Source organism: Protobothrops mucrosquamatus, unplaced genomic scaffold (assembly GCF_001527695.2).
Source record: "Protobothrops mucrosquamatus isolate PMUCROS unplaced genomic scaffold, P.Mucros_1.0 scaffold3125, whole genome shotgun sequence".
In the NCBI taxonomy this organism is placed as follows: Eukaryota; Metazoa; Chordata; class Lepidosauria; order Squamata; family Viperidae; genus Protobothrops; species Protobothrops mucrosquamatus.
Genome location: NW_015389128.1, coordinates 50,328 through 64,768, shown reverse-complemented (window position 1 = coordinate 64,768; position 14,441 = coordinate 50,328). Strand labels below are relative to the sequence as shown.

Genomic DNA, 14,441 nt, shown 5'->3' with positions numbered 1-14,441 from the left:
TATATTCTATTCTATATGTTCTGTTCTATAATTCCATATATTCTACAATTCCACCTATTCTATTCTATTCCATATATTCTGTTCTATAATTCCATATATTCTCTATTCTATTCTGTTCTATAATTCCATATATTCTACAATTCCATTTATTCTATTCTATATTATATTCTTCAATTCCATATATTATGTTCTATAATTCCTTCTATTCTATTCGTCAATTCCATATATTCTATTCTATATTATATTATATTCTTCAATTCCATATATTCTATTCTATATTCTATTCCATATTTATTCCATATTCTGTTCTGTTCCATTCCACTCCCATTCGTCATTCTGTTCTCTCCCCCCTCTCCAGGCATTAAGAATTGTGACCCCAAAGGACCCCTGATGATGTACATCTCCAAGATGGTGCCCACCTCTGACAAGGGCCGCTTCTACGCCTTTGGCCGGGTGTTCTCCGGGGTTGTCTCCACCGGCCTCAAGTGCAGAATCATGGGGCCAAACTACACACCAGGGAAGAAAGAAGATCTCTACCTGAAGCCCATCCAGAGGTCAGCCTCGCCGTGGGGACGGGGCAGGGGGCTGGCAGCACGGAGGGGAAAATGCCTTTTATTGCTCCTTTCCTTGTCTCTCTGTGAAATCTGAATGCCTGGGGGTTAGGGGTTGGGCCTGCTGGCTAAGGCAGTGTGCCAGGAGACAGTGAGTTGTTCTAGTCCTGCCTTAGCCAAAAAAGCTGACTGGGTGACTAAGGCAATCACCAGGAGACAGTGAGTTCTAGTCCTACCTCAGTCAGGAAAACTGGCTGGGTAACTTTGGGGCCAGTCACTAGGAGAGGGTGAGTGAGTTCTAGTTTTACCTTAGCCAAGAAAGCTAGCTGGGTGACTTTGGGGCCATTCACTAGGAGATAGTGAGTTCTAGTTCTGCCTTGGTCAAGAAAGCTGGCTGGGTGTGACTAGGGCAATCACCAGGAGACAGTGAGTTCTAGTCCTACCTCAGTCAAGAAAGCTAGCTGGGTGACTGGGCCAACCACCAGGAGATGGTGAGTTCTAGTCCTGACTTAGCCAAGAAAGCTGGCTGGGTGACTTTAGGGCCAGTCACTAGGAAACGGTGAGTTCTAGTCCTGCCTTAGCCAAGAAAGCTGGCTGGGTAACTTTGGGGCCAGTCACCAGGAGATGGTGAGTTCTAGTTCTGCCCTAGGCATGAAAGTTGGCTGATGGCTTTGGGGGCCAATCACCAAGAGATGATGAGTTCTAGTCCCTCCCTAGCTGGGAGATTTTGGACCAATCACTCTGGGCTCTTCCCACCTCACAGGATTGTGGGGAAAAGAGAAGAAAACCAATTTTACCTAGTAAATACGGAATAGAAGTGGGAGGGAATTATAATTTCAGAAACCTCCCTAACTTCTGGCTTCTTCTGCCGGAAACTGCCGATCCTTCGCTTTTCCCCCCAGCAGTGGTCAGGGGTGCCAGGAGAACCCCCATTCCTTGGGGCTCCTTTCTCCAGCACCCGGGCTGTGGATCACCCTGTCCCCCTCCTCCTCCCTTCCCTCCACCCAGGACCATTCTCATGATGGGCCGCTACACGGAACCCATTGAAGACGTGCCTTGCGGTAACATTGTGGGCCTGGTTGGCGTCGACCAGTTCCTGGTCAAGACGGGCACCATCACCACCTTTGAGCATGCCCACAACATGCGCGTCATGAAGTTCAGCGTCAGCCCCGTCGTGCGCGTGGCCGTGGAGGCCAAGAACCCGGCCGACCTGCCCAAACTGGTCGAGGGCTTGAAGAGGTTGGCCAAGTCGGACCCCATGGTGCAGGTGAGATGGGAGGGGAGGCGTCGATCACTGGGACAGGGTTGGCAAACCTCTCCTTAGCTTGTTGAGATGTGGAGACTCTAGAAAGAGTGCAGAGAAGAGCAACAAAGATGATTAGGGGACTGGAGGCTAAAACATACAAGGTTAATTGGGGATGTCTAGTTTAATGAAGAGAAGGACGAGGGGGGACAGGATAGCAGTCTTCCAATATCTCAGGGGCTGCCCCAAAGAAGAGGCAGTCAAGCTATTCTCCAAAGCGCCTGAAGGCAGGACAAGAAGCAACGGATGGAAACTCACCAAGGAGAGAAGCAACCTGGAACTAAGGAGGAATTTTCTGACAGTTAGAACAATTAACCAGTGGAACAACCTGCCTCCAGAAGCAGAGAATGCTCCAACACTGGAAGTTTCTAAGAAGAGACTGGACTAGTCACTTGGCTGGGATGGTATAAGCCAGGGGTAGGCAACCTTGGCTCTGAGGGGAAAGGGAGAGATTTCCATGTTGAGCCATGCTGGCTCAGGAATTCTGGGAGTTGAAGTCCACGAGTCATAAAAGAGCCAAGGTTGCCTACCCCTGCTCTAGATGATTGATTGATTGATAGACAGACAGACAGACCACCGAGGGTAGGCAACCTTGGCTCTTTTGGCTCAGGAATTCTGGGAGTTGAAGTCCACCAGTTATAAAAGAGCCAAGGTTACCTACCCCTGGTCTAGGGTTTCCTGCCTGAGCAGGGGGTTGGACTAGGTGACCTCCAAGGTGCCTTCCAAGTTTATTATTATCTTTTGCATCTTTGAACCCAGGGGGTCTGCTCAACAAGCCCTCGACTTAATGGCCACAATTTCTGTCGCTAAGCAGAAGCAAGCAGTCAGCTCTAAAGCAAGGCCGTTCAAGAAAGTGAGGCGTGCCTCGTTTTGCCACCTTTTTGCCCCAGTTGTTAACGTGAATCGCTGCAGTTCGTTAAGTCAATCATGCGGTCACTAAACGGATCCGGCTTCCTCCATTGGCTTTGCTCGTCGGAAGCTGGCTGGGAAGGCTACAAGTGGTGATCACGTGACCCCCAGCATGCCTCAACCGTTGTAAAATACATGCTGGTTTGCCAAACCAGGGACGCTGAGCCGGTTAACAAGCTCGAACGGCTGTCCTGGGTCCCTTTTTGTTCAGTGACGTTGTAACTTCAAACGGTCACTAAGCGGATAGGCGCTAGTTGAAGATTGGCAAGGGCCCCAATCATTCATTCTGAAGGGGATGCAAAAAGCAGAGGCAGCCTCCGAACGCAAGAAGGCAGGCAAGCCCAACAGGCCGGTTCGTTCTTCCTGGCCTAGTCTGGTGACAAGGAAGTGGAGGGGGGGAAGCTTGTGTTAGGAAGGGGATTGACGCCTCAATTTTCTGCCCCCTTCCTCTGTCTGTTAGTGTATCATTGAGGAATCTGGAGAGCACATCATAGCCGGAGCCGGAGAACTGCATTTGGAGATCTGTCTGAAAGATCTGGAGGAGGATCATGCCTGCATTCCCATCAAGGTAGCTATTTGCATCCGGTCTTATTTATGAAATCGATACCAATAGAGCAAGGGTGTCAAACTGCGTCATCCGGAAGCCCACCCCATTGCCAGCGAGAAGGTGTTTTGGGGCATTCTTGTTTCCTTTTTATTGTCTCTCTTGAAGGGTATGTGGATCTTGTTCGTGCCTCTTAATGCTGTTGGTTTATACCTATCTTGCGATTGCCATTCTGAGTTTTTTTTATTAATATTAGCAAAAATCTCTCATGTCCAGGTCTTTAGCACTTGACAAAATCCCAGCAGGATTGATCTTAGGGTTGTGGTGTTCCAGACGGCTGGTGCTGGAACAAAAGAACAAATTTGCCAAGTCCTAGAACAGGGGTTTTCCAACTTGGCCCTTTTATGACTTGTGGACTTCAACTCCCAGAATACCTCAGCCAGCCCTGTTTGATTTGAACACGCGTGCCTGGCTGAGGAATTCTGGGAGTTGAAGTCCACAAGTCATAAAAGGGCCAAGTTGGAAGACCCCTGCCCTATAAGATGATGCTCTTCAGTTGAAGTGACCCAGAGCGCATCTCTCCTGTTGGACGTAGCAGGACAGAGAGAAACAGCGGCGGGGGAAAACCCTGAAGTCTCTTCGGTATAACTTGCTTGTTTGTTGCCTACTGGATGTTGCGAACGAGATAACTCCTTTCCAAATGTCCGTTCCCTCACCCGTTGATTCTTGGCAGAAATCCGATCCCGTCGTCTCTTACCGGGAGACCGTTAGCGAGGAGTCGGGGACCTTGTGCCTTTCCAAGTCGCCCAACAAACACAACCGTCTGTACATGAAAGCCCGCCCCTTCCCGGATGGCCTGGCTGAAGACATCGACAAGGGGGATGTCTCATCCCGCCAGGAGCTGAAGCAGCGGGCCCGGTACCTGGCCGAGAAGTATGAGTGGGACGTGACTGAAGCCCGTAAGATCTGGTGCTTTGGCCCCGACGGGACTGGCCCCAACATCCTGACTGATATCACCAAGGGGGTGCAGTACCTCAACGAGATCAAGGACAGCGTGGTGGCCGGCTTCCAGTGGGCCACAAAGGAGGTGAGTGCAATGACCCAGGGCACAGCACAGAGGCAGTGCAGTCAGCTGGCAATTCAAACTGCCCTTTAATTGCTCCACATTTTCCCCAAATGCTCCCACGTTTCTGGCCAGCCTCCAAACACAGGAAGACACACACACACCTCTGGCTGCAAGTAGTTTCACACACAGTCTGATTTAGGAGAGGAATTTACTCGAGGCCACGGAGATAACAAGGAATGACACATACATCATAAACCTAACGCTGGCCTGAGCAGTTTCAAAAGGGAAGCCGAAATACAGTCCGAGATCTTTGAACATCCAAGCGACGTTGTCAGCCAGTCCAAGGGTCAGAGTTTCCGGGCTTCCAAGCAGAAGTCACAGAACAAGAGATCAGCAACAACACACACAAAACTCCAAGGAATCAGCGTTTGTTCCCGACAAAAGCCTCTCCCCACAGCGTCTCCTTAAGTCTCAGTCTCCAGGTGTGCCTTGTGGAGAGGGGCGGGACGTTCTCCTCCTGAGTAGTTGAGCCTGCCTGCGTTGTTCCCTCCTTCTCTCCACTCTCCGTGCTCTAGGATCAGGAGAGGGTGGCCCTTGCTCATCGCCTGAACTCCACCTCTCCTGTCCCTCCTGTCCCACTCCTGAAGGGCCCTGGCCTGACTCGGCCTGCTCTTCCCCACAGTCCTCTGAAGCCACAGACACCTCTCCCTCGACCTCCGTAGGGTCCCTTCCAGCTCATTTTCCTCTGCAGATTCAGGCTCCGACGGAGCCATGACACTAAGTCTGGCCCTGGTGGCTGAGCCGTAAGATGAGTGTCAGACATGCCTCCGTTTGAACCTCTAAGTAAGAACGATCCTTAACTCCATTTATGGAGAAAGGTGTACTTTGCTAAAAATCAAGTGCCGTAATTCACTTGACTTCTAGTAAAGTACAACTTCCTCAACAAACGGAGTTAAGGATCGCTTCCTACTTAAACTCCATGTCCTACTGTGACATGGAGTCATGTTGCTCCTTCGACATTTATTATTTTATCGTGCGGCACACTCACCTCACCTCTCAATAAAGACACCAGAGATTAAAATGCAAAATACGAAATTAAAATATTATAGAAGAATGCCTAGATTGCAGATAGGTTTTGCTTCCTTTGTCTCAGCCCGGAAATCGGCCAAGTCTCCCTCGGAGGCTCCATTTTGGCACTCGTGACACTGTAGGTTGGATAGTTTGTTTTTCGGCCCCGCAGTCACAATCCGAGGAAGGTCTTTTGCCCCACTTACAGAGAGTATAAGTCTTATCGCATCGACCCAGTCTCCTGCAGCTCGTTCAAAAAATAGTAACAGAGCATGGCAGAATTCAGCTATAAATTAAATTGGTCAACCATTTGTCTGAAATGGTATTGGGTTTTCTGCCTGAGCAGGGGGTTGGACTAGAAGACCTCCAAGGTCCCTTTCAACTGTTTAGTCTGGTCTAGTCTAGTCTATAGCAGGGGTAGGCAACCTTGGCTCTTTTATGACTCGCAGACTTCAACTCCCAGAATTCCTGAGCCAGCATGGGGGAACTATGGCCCCCTCATGACTGGTGGACTTCCAACTCCCAGAATTCCTGAGCCAGCATGGCTCAGCTTGGGAACCTCTCCCCTTTCCCTCAGCATAGCTGGCTCAGGAATTCTGGGAGTTGAAGTCCACGAGTCATAAAAGAGCCAAGGTTGCCTACCCCTGATCTATAGTCTAGTCTTATTCTTATTCCTATTCATAATAAATACAAAGACCTGCAAATAGAAGTAGAACGACTGTGGCAAAAGAAAGCAAAAGTAGTCCTAATAGTGATAGGTGCCTTGGCTGCAATCCCAAAACAACTGGCCCATCCCTTGAACACTCATCGGCATGGACAAATTCCCCATCAAGTCAATTGCAAAAGACAGCTTGACTTGGAATAGCTGACATCCTGAGATGAGACCTTTAAACAAACAACCACATCTGCCCAGCCTAGGTCCTTGAGAAGGACTCAATAATACCAAATCCCCTTTGAACATCTGGCTGACTCCGTGGCCAATAATGAAAAGTAGACAAAGGGCAGCTGAAGAAGCTAAATTCCCCTGGGGCTTTAGAATTCAAACAGGCCTGCTACGTAACACCCCAGACTTAACAATTCCCTATAACAAAAGACAAAAAGTCCTGGGATAGCCGACATGGCAGTACCTGGATATAACAGAAGAGAAGAGAAAATCTAGACCAACTCGCCAAACCAGGTTTTAACGTCCCTCCAAAAAGACAGGAGTTTTCACCTCCAGTGGCAGAATCTTCCACAGATTTGAGTGCAACGGGGAAAAACCTACTTGACCTGCCAGTTGGAATTCCCTAACGGGGCGTGAGTGCGGAGGGCTATGCCCATTGGGGCGAGGTAGCTCCCCAAATACCCTGAACCCCTGCCATAATTGAGGCACCTTTAAAAAAGAGGAGAGGGAGGCCCTGTTTACATGGGCTTGTGGGAGACTAAGATAAACCCACCCAGCTTTTGAAATTCTGTTCCTAAAACCCTGTTTTTTCCCCCCTTTACCGCTGCTTTCGTGTCGGAAGCACCGAGGCGCTTCCAGGTTAAAAGGATGAGGTGGTGACATCACTGTTGCCCTGGAGACGCCTTTCACGTCCCTGTTACGTTGCCCACCGAAGTGGTACCCATGAAGTTACGGTTGCCTTCTTTCGAACTGCTACCCCATTTCCTCGAAAATAAACCCCAACGTGATTTTTCAGGATGCTCGTAATATAAGCCCCATCCCCAAAATAAGCCCCAGTTAAGATCGTCAGCAAGACCGGACACATTTGGTGCTGTATTTCTCCGAAAATAAGCCCTAATGGGTCTTTTGGAGCAAAAATTAATACAAGACCCAGTCTTCTATTAAATACGGTCGCTGTGCAGGAGCTGGAGCGAAGGACGGGAGCTCACCCCATCCCGTGGCAGCCCTTGGGTCTCGAACCGCGGGTTTGTGTTCAAACTGCCTGCGCCACTGCACTCCCCGTTTCCTTCACTGCAAATGCCTAAGCACCTTGCCCTCTGGATTGTGAGTGCTGACACCCCTCTTCCGCTCTCCCCAGGGGGCCCTCTGCGAGGAGAACCTGCGGGGCGTCCGCTTTGATGTGCACGACGTCACCCTGCACGCCGACGCTATCCACCGCGGCGGCGGCCAGATCATCCCCACAGCCCGGCGGTGCCTCTACGCCTGCATGCTGACGGCTCAGCCCCGCCTGATGGAGCCAATCTACCTGGTGGAGATCCAGGTAGGTGTGGAGGGAGGGAGGCCGGGTGAGCTGGGGACGGCCCAGGGGTTTCTCCCCCCATCTCACCAGACTGCTGCTTGCTTTCTTCCAGTGCCCTGAGCAAGTAGTGGGCGGCATTTACGGCGTGCTGAACAGGAAACGAGGCCACGTCTTTGAAGAGTCCCAGGTTGCTGGAACCCCCATGTTTGTGGTCAAGGCCTACCTGCCTGTGAATGAATCTTTTGGTAAGTATAAACCTTTGCCCTCTGGGCTCAGAAGCTCTTCCTGCTCTGCTCTCATTTTTTTTACTGTGGGCACAACAGCACACATCAAAAATGAAATTAGTTGCCCGCTCTCAGAGTGAAACACATACACGACGCACACCTAAACGTACTATGAACAACATATGTATAGACCCACATCCCTACATATACGTAGCAAATAAATATTAAATACTGTCCATCTTGGATATATAATGGAAAGACAGCCTTCCATCCTTCCAAGGTCGGTAAAATGACCCAGATTGTTGGGGGGGGGGGCATAAGCTGACTCTGTAAACCGCTTAGAGAGGGCTGTAAAGCGGTATATAAGTCGTAAGTGCTATTGCTAACTCATCTATCTTATCATATCTCTATAGCTTTCTGTCTTCTCTCGGTCTCTGTCTCTATCCATCTATCTGTCTCTTTCTGTCTGTCTCTTTTCTCTCTCAAGAGCTCTGGTGGCGCAGTGGTTAGAATGCAGTATTGCAGGCTAACTCTGCTCCCTGCCAGCAGTTTGATCCTGATTGGCTCAAGGTTGACTCAGCCTTCTGTCCTTCCGAGGTCGGTAGAGTGAGGACCCAGATTGTTGGGGGGCAAGATGCTGACTCTGTAAACCGCTTGGAGAGGGCTGTAAAGCACTGTGAAGCGCTGTACAAGTTCAAGTGCTATTGCTAAGTCGAGGAGGGCTCTTGGCCCGAGAAAAATCCCGCCGCCTTTCTAAAATGTGAACTCTTCCTTGCTTTCGCGCCACACCCGTGACGCCTGTCTGCCTTTTTTTAGGTTTCACGGCCGACTTGAGATCCAATACCGGAGGCCAGGCGTTCCCGCAGTGCGTGTTCGATCACTGGCAGATCCTGCCCGGGGATCCTTTCGACAACACCACCCGGCCCTGTCAAGTGGTGATCGAGACCCGTAAACGCAAAGGGCTGAAAGAGGGCATCCCCGCGCTCGATAACTTCCTGGATAAATTGTAAACCAATCAGAATGAAATCATAACCGCGCCAGATCTTAAAACAAAAACGAGAATAAATTTTAAAAACGGCTGTTGTGGGACTCGAAATGAACTTTTAACTAGTGTTAAAAACAAAACAAAAACATGGTGGTTAGATGTGCTTGTGGCTGAGGATGGCGGCTGTTTCCTTTTTTCTTCCCCCCTCTCCCTTTCCAATCGCGAGAAAAGGGTCCCACGCCTCTTTCCCCCCCCAGCCTTGGAAAGGGTTTCTTTCCACTTTAATTAAACGCCAGAAAAACCCACTCAGCCCCGTTGTTAACTTTTGAGAAAATTAACGCTTCCATTTAACGCACCCGAAACACAGCTCATCTCCATATTTATTGGACATCGTGGAGGCACGTGATTTTGGAGGGGGTGGGGTGGGGAGGGAGAGAAATGGCCAGGTTTTTCTCTTCCTTGGTGAAATCGTAAGCAAATTTTGGAAAAAGGAAGAGGAGGGGGCGGGTTTGGTTTGGTGGGGAAGGGTGAGACGTAGGAAATTTCGTTTTGCTCTCTTGAAAGATCTCGGCCGAGAAGGCGGAAGGATGATCAAAGTCATTATCTGGGGGTTGGGATTTGAGAGAATTTGAGGCTTTCCAGACCGGACAGCCTCTTCGCTAATAGATATCGTTGTGCAAATCAATGTATTTAGAACCACTGGAATAATAAATGTAAGATATCTGATCGGGTTTCCTGTTTCTGTTGAAACGTCTCGAGAGCTGCGTTAGGAGGAAAGACGTCGTTGGGGGGTGCAAACAATGCAAGTAGTCCTCGGTTTTACGACTGATCACTTAGCATCCGTCTGAAGTTACAAAGTTCACAAGACTCTCAATTCCTTGGGACAATCTTTTAAGAAAGCCAATTGGGTGACCCCAGCGGTGGAAATGGGAGTGGGAAAAAACACTGGGTGGGGATTAAGGGGGTTGGGGATGTGGGGCAGTGTGGTGGAGATTAGGGTATTCCTTGCTACCAGCTTTTCAAAGCTTGTGCCCCACTGGATGGGTTAGGCCACGGGTTGGCAACCTGTGGCTCCGGAGCTGCATGTGGCTCCCAGCCTCCTGCCATTTGCAGAGACAGACAGAGGCACTTGTGCTTCCCTTCTTTCTTTCTCTCCCTCTCCCTCTCCCTCTCTGTGTGTGTGTAAAAAAGAGTGGCCTCACGCTGTTCTCAGACTAGCTGACAAGCTTATTGGGTGGGGCTCCTGCCTTGGCTGCGTCTGCAGGAAGGGCAGGAGAGAGCCAGCCCAATAAGAATGTGTGTCAGCTTGTTGGAGAACAGCATGAATGAAGCCAGCTTTCCAGGTGAGCAGAAGATCAGGGAGAGAAAGAAAAAGGGAGAGGGAAGAGAGAACTCATGCACAGCACCCTCTATTTCTTTTTAATTAAAGTCTTCAACCAAGGCCTCCCTCCGGCGTGCGTGTGCGGGCCCGTTTTGCGGCTCCCAGTGTTTTCTGTGGGAAACGAGTCCAAGTGGCTCTTTGTTTGCGGTTGCCCGCCCCTGGGTTAGATGTTCATAGAATAGAATCGGGACTGGAAAGGACCTTGGAGGTCTTCTAGTCCTCCAACAAAGATGATCAGGGGACTGGAGGCTAAAACATACAAGGAACGGTTGCTGGAATTGGGTATGTCTAGTTTAATGAAGAGAAGGACGAGGGGGGACATGATAGCAGTGTTCCAGTATCTCAGGGGCTGCCCCAGAGAAGAGGGAGTCAAGCTATTCTCCAAAGCGCCTGAAGGCAGGACAAGAAGCAACGGATGGAAACTCATCAAGGAGAGAAGCAACCTAGAACTAAGGAGAAACTTCCTGACCACGGGAACAGCCAGTGGAACTACTTGCCTCCAGAGGTTGTAGGGGCTTCATCACTGGAGGTTTTTAAGAAGAGACTGGACAGTCACTTGTCTGAAATGGTACAGGGTCTCCTGCTTGAGCAGGGGGTTGGACTAGAAGACCTCCAAGGTCCCTTCCAGCTCCATTCTATTCCAACTCATCAAGGAGAGAAGCAACTTAGGAGAAATCAACTGAATCAGTGGAATTCCTTGCCTCCAGAAGTGGTGAATGCTCCAACACTGGAAGTCTTTAAGAAGAGACTGGACCGCCATTTGTCTGAAATGGTATAGAGTTTCCTGCCTGAGCAGGGGGTTGGACTAGAAGACCTCCAAGGTCCCTTCTAACTCTGCTATTCTGTTCTACTCTCACCCCCTTGCTCAGTGCAGGAGACCTTATACCAGGGGTAGGCAACCTCTGCTCTTTTATGACTCATGGACTTCAACTCCTAGAATTCCTGAGTCAGCATAGCTATGCTGACTCAGGAATTCTGGGAGTTGGAAGTCCATGAGTCATAAAGGAGCCGAGGTTGCCTACCCCTGCCTTATACCATCCTAGTCAAAGGGCGGTCCAGTCTGTTTTTGAAAACCTCCAGTGTGGCAGCACCCACAACTGGAATAATAAATATATAAGATATCTGATCGAGCTTCCTGATTATGTTGAAACGTCTTGAGAGCTGCGTTAGGAGGAAAGACGTGGGAGAAATATAATACAGGAAGTCCTCATGATTAGTCACAAAATTCACTTGAAGTTACAATCGATCCCAACAAAAGTAACTTAGGACTCTTTTGCAAAGGTTTTTCTCACCTTATAGCCATTTGGGCCCTTGGCAACGGACCTGTATTTACGGCTGTTTGCAGCATCCCCCAATCATGACACAATTTGATATATATGTTTTTTTGCCAAAATGGGCATTTAGTTCCAGTTTTGGGGCAAAAACTGCCCACAGCATTTTACAATCAGCTTGTTCGCTTAACAATTGCCACCAAACTTATAAAAATCAGCTTAGTTGTGACAGCCTGCTTTACAATTGTCATGATTTACTACTGTAATTGGCAGGCTCCATCATCGTCGTAAGTTGAGAACTACCAGCCGGACAAGATCATACAAAAATAAGCCCTGTATAGGTGTGTCATTGGGGCTCCCGCCAGCACAGCTTTTAACACCACAAAATTGTGGCCTCTGCAAAAAAAAAGCCGTAAATACTGAAGCAATGCTTTGTTCTGATTTAGCAACATTACAACCACTAGGGAAAAAAAATGTCATCACAACACGACACGTTTCAAAGTTGCTTCCTGTTCAGACTCTTATGAGAGGGCAGTTTAATATCTATACATTTCATGTTAATTCCTGTTGTGTTTGACTCCCACTTCGGTTCAAGAAATTCTCCCTTAAGGGTCATATCCCTGGCTGTGTGAAGAAGTCACAGTGAAAGCAATGGCTGCAGATATCACATGAAGCCATAATGTGATTCCATAGGTCTTGGCCTGTCATTGCGGCATGTGAAAGCACAGTTTATGCCTTTCCGTGGTATATGAATGCTGTCAATCGTGGTTAATTTAGAGATCTACTCTTACGTAAGCCTTGCCTTGTAACGCAGGAAGTGAACCTTGGGTTTGCAGTACAAAAATACCAAACAAACTTGTGACGCTGTTTGGCTCATTAAGATCCCGGTCTTTTGCAACAACAACAAAAAAACAACAACCAGGATTGCATGTCAACTCATTCGGCAATGAGATGAACCAAGAAGCCAAGATGTTTTGATCCTTCGGTTATTTGACGGGTGATCAAATGCCATCAAGTTGGTGTTGATTCTTAGCAACCTTCAAGATCTACTAGCATACATCCATTGCTCTTGTAATAAAGCCCATTAGGCCTGTTTCCTTCCATCTTTCCCAGCATTATGGACTTTAAACTGAGGAGATAATGTCTACGGAGATTCTCAGTCATCCAGGCCATAGCAACGGATGGAAACTAATCAAGGAGAGAAGCAACCGAGAACTAAGGAGAAACTTCCTGACAGTGAGAACAATTAACCAGTGGAACAACCTGCCTNCTGAAAAAGCACCTTTGGGACTGAAGAGAGAGTTCAGCCTACCCGCAGATGTAAAAGCTGTTTGATTAACTTGGGGTCAACCAGTCTCTCTTTGTCCGACTCATCGGATAGTTTTGGAAAATGACACGAGTGGAGAGTCTCAGACTGACGTCCCTGTTTCAGCATGAATATTATTGGATCAGATGACCTCACCAGCCTACTTCAGCTGATTCTTGAAGTAACCATGAGAGGAATCTTTGAATCATAGTGGACAATGCCTTAAATAGGAGCCAGCCGTGTGCTGCAGCTGCCAAAAAAAGTCAGCACAGTGCTAGACTGCATTCACAGAGGGATAGAATTAAGATTACGTGAAGTGTTAATACCACTTTACAAGGCCTTGGTAAGGCCACACTTGGAATACAGCATCTAGTTTTGGTCACCACGATGTAAAAAAGATGTTGAGATTCTAGAAAGAGTACAGAGAAGAGCAACAAAGGTGATTAAGGGACTGGAGGCTAAAGCATATAAGGAACAGCTGCTGGAATTGGGTATGTCTAGTTTAACGAAGAGAAGGACGAGGGGGGACATGATAGCAGTCTTCCAGTATTTGAAGGGCTGCCACAAAGAAGAGGGAGTCAACCTATTCTCCAAAGTACCCAAAGGCAGGACAAGAAACAATGGTTGGAAACTAGTGAAGGAGAGAAGCAACCTGGAATTAAGGAGAAATTTCCTAACAGGGAGAACAATTAATCAGTGGAACAACCTGCCTCCAGAAATAGTAACCTTGCATCCTCAGGGTCACCTGAGTGGTGCAAATTCTGATTTGAAAGAGGGCTCCAAGAGGCCATCTGTGCCAATACTGAACAGCCCTCTCAACAGAGGGGGAGGGATCCGACATCATCCATCTGCAGTCTGCAACACGGTCCTTTCAGCAGTTCCAAGAAGGCTCCACACCCATTTGCACCACTCAGGTGACCCTGAGGACACACATTAACCTCCAAGTGGCTTCAACGACTCTCTAAAAGGATGCAAATGACCAGCTGTCTGCAAGGAGTATAAATCCTTCCATTCCCCACCATCCAGTCAGAGCTGAAGAAGCTTCTTGGATGAGAAAGTGAAACATCTTCAAAGAAAAAACAACAAGAAATCCAGTTGCCTCTTGAAAAACTGAGTCTGAATCAGTGTTTCTCAACTTTGGCATCCTGAAGATACGTGGACTTCAACTCCCAGTATTCCTTAGCTAGAAATGGCTGGCGAAGGAATTCTGGGCATTGAAGTCCAACAATCTCCAGCTTGCTGGAATGGCTAATATCAGGTATTCTGCTTTACAACACGGTCAAAGTTCATTAACCTCTGTGTTTCCTTCTTGTTCCACATTTTTTTATTTGCTGGGCCACCGTGAGAAGCAAAACAATAGTTGGGTTTTAATGAAATGGCTGCAGGGAAATAATTAGAGCTTCGTTAATTAAATAGAACCATGATCAAAGGGAACTCTGATTAACCAGCATGCTTTGCAACACAGCTTGGAAAGCTGAGGTTGTCTAACTGGGCCTTTAAATGAGCTACAGGGTGTTGTCGCAAGGAGGTGAGAATTGAGTAGGGAGTGAATTCTGTCACCAGCCACGAAAGTTGAATGAATTCCGTCTACTTTTCTGCCAGTGGTTAGTGAAACCTCCACAGCCCGAAGCAGTCCTGCTGGAAAAAAAA

The 14,441-nt window shown here is 48.3% G+C and overlaps 1 protein-coding gene across 1 annotated transcript in view; it reads left to right on the top strand.

Moving 5' to 3' along the window:
* The window catches only part of EEF2 (eukaryotic translation elongation factor 2), a 25,513-nt gene extending 16,375 nt beyond the window's left edge, over positions 1-9,138 (top strand). Inside the window, exons 8-14 of the mRNA XM_015826422.2 lie at positions 359-554; positions 1,560-1,818; positions 3,224-3,331; positions 4,041-4,394; positions 7,463-7,645; positions 7,737-7,869; positions 8,665-9,138. Of these exons, the coding sequence (XP_015681908.1) occupies positions 359-554; positions 1,560-1,818; positions 3,224-3,331; positions 4,041-4,394; positions 7,463-7,645; positions 7,737-7,869; positions 8,665-8,858 (1,427 nt within the window). The 3' untranslated portion in view covers positions 8,859-9,138. The remainder of the gene's footprint in view (positions 1-358; positions 555-1,559; positions 1,819-3,223; positions 3,332-4,040; positions 4,395-7,462; positions 7,646-7,736; positions 7,870-8,664) is intronic.
* Positions 9,139-14,441: the final 5,303 nt, after the last annotated feature.